Below are 7,626 nucleotides of genomic sequence, written 5' to 3'. Positions count from 1 at the left end.
TTTTTTTTTTTTTTTTTTTTGTGTCTGTTATTTATTTTTCTCAGTTCACACTTGACCAATACATCAAAAGAACACAATTTTAATCTTAATGAACTTATAATCACCAAATATTGAAAAAAAACTTCTAATTAATAATAATTGAATCATCGAAATAGTTAAATTTTATGCATTAAACATGATTAGTGACTATATTTTCAATTTTATCAAAATATTATTAATTAATACTAAAGGTATCAATTATTATGATTTAATTTTTAGATTCTCTGAAGTATTAAAAAGCCTTTCGATTAATGAAACTCCAGTAAAAGTTATCACAAGTCGTATTTATTCTATAGCAGTTCATCCTTCAGAAAGTTCACTTTTTATTGCTGCTGGTGACCAAAAAGGAAATATAAGTAAGTATTAAGTAAATAAATAAAGTAAATAAATTCTACATGTTATTTAAATTATTTATTTGGGAAGTTACGTTTTCAATAATTTAGTGATGACTATTTTTAATTTGGTAGCTTGTATAATTAAATCAGGAACACAGTATGTTACAATACATAGGTATAAAATTCAATTTTATTACATCAAGGTGCACAAATTATTTCGTCCTTTCTAACATAAGCAATAGCTTATTATGAAAAATGTTAAATATAAATCTAAAAAATTTTAATTTAATTACATTAAATATAATATTATTTTTAGGTTTATACAACCAAAAACAAGATGATTTGCGTGAATATAAAGTACAACATGGACCTGTAAATTGTCTTTCATTTTGTTCGTGGGATTCTTATAAATTATACTCAACTAGTCATGACGGTTCAGTGAGATGTGGTGATATTGTTAAACGTACTTTTGACACTGTTAGTTAAATATTTTACTATAATTTTCTTTTTCTTTTTTTAAATTGTTCAACAAAATATATGTAATAAAACTAGAGCGTGTTTACTAGTACGCGCGGATGAAATGAAACTTCTTTCAAAGTACTGGTAGGCTATTAGGTTTGTATTGAAATAAAATAAAAAATTCACCTAAACATTTTATTTTCAATTGAAATGTATTTTTATTATTAATTTTTTAATTCTATTGCCACGAAAGATTTAATGAGCTTTTGATAACTGAAATAACTTGTGTAAGTTTTTAATTGGATGTTATGAAGTTATTCTGTGAAAATTGCATCTATTGTGATTCTTTATGTTGATATTATTAAACAACACACTAGATACAGTAATATTATTTTAGTACATTGTCAAAAGAGACATTCCTTTCTCGGTCATTTTACTCAATGCAGCCTATTGTATAAATGTTTAAGATTCAGTCGTAGCTGTTAACTCTATTGAGTTAAATGACCTATTTCTGTTGTACATGTCTTATATTATATGCTTTGATATTTTATATCATATACTATTATATTACGAATAATTTCTAAATCTTTTAATTACATAACTTATTCCATTGAACACTTTAAAAAAATTTTATGCACAAACAAAATTATTTGAAATTAAGTTATTTAATGCATTTTAAATAATATTACTTTTATTTTTGAATATATACTAAATTATAATATAAAATATACTTTATTACTTACTATTATTAAAAAAGTATATAAAGGATAATCACTTTATCATAAACCACTCGATTACTTGCAAAATAAATACAATATTGGAAAAATTAAATTTGATTTCTTTTAGTTACATATAATTCTTGATTTATGAGCTAATAATTACTATAATACTTATAAATCATCCCTTATATTTTAAAGAGGTATCAACTTAATTTTTTTAAATGGCAACATCTGTATTTAACTAGTTAATTAAATAAAAAATAATCTAATTAAAGCAATGACTAGAAGCAAGAAGTAGGTATACTATATTTATATAGCTATATTTATCACTAGTAATATCTCAGACATTCTCTTCGTTTCACCTAAGTATAAAAATGAGAATAACACTCAATGAACTGGTCCAAAAAAATTGTTATTGATCAGTCATTTTCTTAATCAGATAATTATCTATTTTTTAATTTATTAATTAAATATGTATGTTACCATTTAAAAAAACTATGTTGAAAACCATATACATTATAAGGAATAGTATAAAAAGTAATTATTAGCTGATAAATCAAGAATTATATATAACTGATAGAACTCAAATTTCATTTTTCTAATATTGTATTTATTTTAAGAGTAATCGAGTGGCTTTTGATAAACTGGTCACTGTATAGATAATATTTATTTTTATTTACATTACTATATGTTATTAATTAAATTTATTGTTGAATGGAATACTTTATGTAATTAAAACATTTAGAAATTATTCGTAATATAATAGTATATAATATAAAATATCAAAACATATAATATAAGAGATGTGCAACAGCAACGGGTCACTTTACTCGATATNGATGTACAACGGCAACGGGTCACTTTACTCGATAGACGGTGAAACTACAACTAAACTGTAAACATGTATACAATAGGCTGCATTGAGTAAAACAACATAATCGTAAAAGGAATGTGTCTCTTTGACCATGTACTATACTAACATAAGTAAAAATACATTAAACTGTTATCTTTAATAATATTACTGTACCCAGTGTGTTGTTTAATAATATCAANTAAAAAGTAATTATTAGCTGATAAATCAAGAATTATATATAACTGATAGAACTCAAATTTCATTTTTCTAATATTTTATTTATTTTAAGAGTAATCGAGTGGCTTTTGATAAACTGATCACTGTATAGATAATATTTATTTTTATTTACATTACTATATGTTATTAATTAAATTTATTGTTGAATGGAATACGTTATGTAATTAANTTGTTGAATGGAATAGGTTATGTAATTAAAAGATTTAGAAATTATTCGTAATATAATAGTATATAATATAAAATATCAAAACATATAATATAAGAGATGTGCAACAGCAACGGGTCACTTTACTCGATAGACGGCGAAACTACAACTAAACTGTAAACATGTATACAATAGGCTGCATTGAGTAAAACAACATAATCGTAAAAGGAATGTGTCTCTTTGACCTTGTACTATACTAACATAAGTAAAAATACATTAAACTGTTATCTTTATAATATTACTGTGCCCAGTGTGTTGTTTAATAATATCAACATTTATGGCTATTACATTTATTTATATTATAAATATAATTATTTATTTATATAAATAAATGTAAGGGTTGGCCTGGCCTAGTGGNTACTTATTTCATTATTAATAAAAATAAATACGAATAAATAAATAATATATTAATAGTATAAATGTTTATTTCTATTAATAATAATAATAATATAAAAAGTAAATTATATTTTATTATATTTATTTATTTTAATTAATATAATTATAAAAATAAATAGATATAATTAAATCGTAATGTAAAATATATGTAGCACTTCATTTTTGAAAATTAAAGTATTGTTGTTTAAAGTACTTTAATTAATTTAATATGTATGAAATTGTAAAATTTTTGTTTTAGAATTTATGTAGTTAAATTATTCAAAATAATAAATAATAATAAAAGAATCAATCAAATTACCAAATTATAAATTTAAATGTATTAGTAATAAATTATTGTTATTAAAAAGTAATATATTAATTAAAATAAATATTTTAACATTAAAAATGTAGTTTTATGAATTTAAAATTAAAAATAGTTATTTATATTATTATAAATTGCAAAAATCATTGAATATAAATGTTTATCAAACACTCATGTTTATCAAATGTACATGTTAATCAAACAATAAAATTTTGACCATATATTAAATAAAACAATAGAATTCGTCTGTTACAACCAAACTAAGGCTTGATGTAAGATAATCTTCTTTTTTTTCCGGACTATCTATAAAGAAGTGTCACTTCAAAAAAAATAATGTCATGAAATACCATAATATGACAGTTATGATTTTTTAAAACAAGGCTTCTTTACACCAAAATAAAAGTTCTCAAAGAAGTTTATGCAATTAACTGGAGAAATAAAAAATGTTTTAATGTAAAATTCCTATGCATGGAGAGTAGTAAGTTTACAAATTAACATCTTTAAAATTGGTCCAATATTATATTTTAAGTGAAAAGTAGCCTTATTTTATAGAAATCATAACTAATAGTAGTTATCATTTATATTTGACACAATAGAATTATTATTTTGTATTTTTAATTTTTCTTATGTTTTTTTCAACTTATTTAACAAATTTTTTTTCAACTAACTTTTAGATTTATACATCAGACTTATGGGAAGAATATTCCAAAGATTCTCATGCATTATGGCATTCTGAATATGAAAGAAATCTACTTATTGGTGCTGGTAAATAAAAAAAACTTAAATTTTCATTTTATTTTATTGAATTTTATACTAAATTATGCAAATTTGTGCTTTTGTATTGATACATTTTATATTCTGTGATATTTAAAAANTACTTATTGGTGCTGGTAAATAAAAAAAACTTAAATTTTCATTTTATTTTATTGAATTTTATACTAAATTATGCAAATTTGTGTTTTTGTATTGATACATTTTATATTCTGTGATATTTAAAAATTGGTTATTNGTGCTTTTGTATTGATACATTTTATATTCTGTGATATTTAAAAATTGTAATTCTAAAGTACTATTGGATTGATATCCTTGGAATGCATTAATATTTAATATTTTAAATTAACAATTAACAAATTTTAAAGTTCATTGTATCGTATGGTATATTTTTGTGTGTACAACAAATTGTTTTAAAAGTTATATTACATCCATTTACTGTTTTTTGTGACATAAGCACCTCTATTATGTTTAGCTCCTTATACANTGATATCCTTGGAATGCATTAATATTTAATATTTTAAATTAACAATTAACAAATTTTAAAGTTCATTGTATAGTATGGTATATTATTGTGTGTACAAAAAATTGTTTTAAAAGTTATATTACATCCATTTACTGTTTTTTGTGACATAGGCACCTCTATTGTGTTTAGCTCTTTATACGTCATTTATATTCACTTAACCTTTTTAATTAAAATTTTTAGGTTGTGGTAATGTAGACCTAATAGATACACGTACACCAATGAAAATTCAAAGTTCTAGTAAATGTCATCAAAAATCTGTGCGCACTGTTCAATCTCATCCTTTGGAAAAACATTACTTTTTAACTTCATCTGGAATAGGGTATGTAACAGTAAAGTTTTAAGTATTAAATTTAAAAACTTACATTTTAATATTGTTTAACAATGATAAAAACTTCAAACACTTGAAAATAGCCTATAATATTAACTACTTTATTGTTTTAAATCTTAATTCTAATTGTGTATTTAATTTTAAACTAATTAACTCTTAAATTAGTTTTATTCTAATACATTTTGTAGAAAATTTCTAAATATTATACTATAAGACATTGACTAACTTAAAATTTTTATTTATACAAATAGAGAAGCATGCTTATGGGATGTTAGAAAAATGACTACTACAAAAATTGATCCTGTTTTGCATTTTGAACATCCTAAAGCATTAACAAGTGCATTTTTTTCTGCAACAGGAGTGAATATGGTTACAACTAGTAATGATAATAATTTAAGGATTTTTGATACTAGTCAACTTACTACTGCAAATAGTAAGCTTAAATTGTGTTTAATAAATTTTTTTTTACCTTTTAATTGTAAATTAAATTGTATGTATAGTATAAACATTTAATGCATTTTATGTTTAATAATGATTAAAATTTTAGAAGCCACTCATATTATTCCTCATAATAATCATACAGGACGATGGCTATCTGTATTTAAAGCAAAATGGCAACCTGGTAGAGATGATTCCTTTTTTGTTGGCTCAATGTTAATGCCAAAAAGAGTAAGCTTTCTTCTTTGATTAAATTAATAAATAAAAAAAAATATTTCCAAGATAGTGTCATTATTGATTCATATAAAGTTTACATTATTTGAATATATTAAAGATTTCATTCATTGTTTTATTTTGAATAAATAATCTTTATTTATACCAGTAGTACATAAAATCTGACTTTTAATTTTTTTTTATTTTGTAGATTCAAGTTTATGATTTCAAGGGGAAATTATTGCATACATTAATTTCAGAAGATTATTTGACGACTTATGTTCCAGTCATTGAAGTACATCCTTCTCAGGCAATTTATGTTGGAGGAAATGCCTCTGGACGTTTACATATATTTAACACAGAAAACCAATTACAATGATAAATAGTAATTTTTCTTTAAATATCTAATTTTACTTACTGATAAGCTTTATTCTTATGTAAATAGATTTTTTTTTTTATAAATAATTTTATTTTTCATATGTTTTTATAATTCTAAATAAGTTCTGTAGTATAAGTTATACATTTAGTTCTATTGATACTAAATTTATTTTAAAAACTTTTTTTTTATAATTAGATACAATTATTATTATTTTACGATTTATTTATCTATTATTACATAATAATTTATGAATTGTCTTTGTTTAGTTTATGATAAGCTTTATAATAATTAAAAAAAACATTTATTAATTTGCTATTCAACAAATTAAATATTTAAAATATATAATATACGTAGTTCTCGAACATCTAGAATTAATGAATTCAACTTTTAACCATTCCATTTAATTATGACATTTTATATATAACTGTTTTAGTTAGTTTTATAATGCAATAATGATTTTATAGAATATATATTTTCATTCAATGTTAATTCTTTATTTTCATAAATTCTATTATAATCTATCTATAAATTTTATTACACAATTACACCTCTTTTTGTTAAGAAAAAAAAATGTTATCGAGTTATATTCTTTAGAACATTAGTATAATATACTTAAAAATTAGTATTAATTTTGGTTTTCTTTAAAATTTTATTTTAAACTTATATTTTGTTTTAACTATTCTATTTATTCTTAAGTACATTTTATTGCTACTTTTATGTGATAAAAGACTAAAATCATAAAAATCTTTTGTTTATTGTATTTTATAATAGAATATTAGTATACAATAAATCTCATCCATAAAGCAGTTCAAATAAAGTACTTTTTTCTTGCATTATTTCAATAACTTGTATGATTTGTATTGTACTAAATTACTATGTAATATTTAATTATTGATATAAATTCTTTTATTCTCTTTAATTTTAAGATATTTTGAGATTTAAATATCTATTAAATGATATTGTTTATATTATTAATAATATATCCATAATTTAGGAACAAAATTACTAGATAAACATATATTTTTAATTTTATTATTTGTATCAAATACATTTAAATTAAAATATAAAACATCAATTTATAAACCAAAAACTATTATTGTTATACTTCAAAATTATTTTTGGAGTACATCATCGTTTAAGATCTCCAAGATCTTCAATGTAATCTTCATCAATTTCTGGCCACTTTTCAGGTATAATATCAAATAAATCATCTTTTACATCACCTTGTATAACAATTTCATCATCACCTGTAACACTAGACCCACAAGCAAATTTTGTACCAAAAAATTTTGCTGCTACTTTCAAGTCTATATTAAAAGAACTTAAACCAGTAACAACAGTAACAGACTTCTTTTTTCCTCTTGGTGCTCTTGATAAACATACCTAACACAATTCAAAAATTTTACAAAAATTACTTTTAGTAAAAT

The 7,626-nt window shown here is 21.5% G+C and overlaps 2 protein-coding genes across 2 annotated transcripts in view; one reads left to right on the top strand and one right to left on the bottom strand.

The window, feature by feature from the left end:
• The window catches only part of LOC126910323 (WD repeat-containing protein 76-like), a 13,095-nt gene extending 6,685 nt beyond the window's left edge, over positions 1-6,410 (top strand). The window contains exons 6-12 of the mRNA XM_050692808.1: positions 259-395; positions 691-851; positions 4,219-4,309; positions 5,022-5,160; positions 5,421-5,602; positions 5,717-5,838; positions 6,032-6,410. Of these exons, the coding sequence (XP_050548765.1) occupies positions 259-395; positions 691-851; positions 4,219-4,309; positions 5,022-5,160; positions 5,421-5,602; positions 5,717-5,838; positions 6,032-6,199 (1,000 nt within the window). The 3' untranslated portion in view covers positions 6,200-6,410. The remainder of the gene's footprint in view (positions 1-258; positions 396-690; positions 852-4,218; positions 4,310-5,021; positions 5,161-5,420; positions 5,603-5,716; positions 5,839-6,031) is intronic.
• A 799-nt stretch (positions 6,411-7,209) lies between these two features.
• Positions 7,210-7,626, bottom strand: part of LOC126893692 (density-regulated protein homolog) — a 1,668-nt gene continuing 1,251 nt past the window's right edge. The window contains exon 2 of the mRNA XM_050664115.1: positions 7,210-7,582. Coding sequence (XP_050520072.1) covers positions 7,328-7,582 — 255 coding nt within the window. The 3' untranslated portion in view covers positions 7,210-7,327. The remainder of the gene's footprint in view (positions 7,583-7,626) is intronic.

Source organism: Daktulosphaira vitifoliae, unplaced genomic scaffold (genome assembly GCF_025091365.1).
Source record: "Daktulosphaira vitifoliae isolate Bord-2020 unplaced genomic scaffold, ASM2509136v1 Scaffold_1, whole genome shotgun sequence".
Taxonomy (NCBI): Eukaryota; Metazoa; Arthropoda; class Insecta; order Hemiptera; family Phylloxeridae; genus Daktulosphaira; species Daktulosphaira vitifoliae.
The sequence above is the reverse complement of the archived record's forward strand: the minus strand, read 5'-3'. Positions and strand labels throughout refer to the sequence as shown.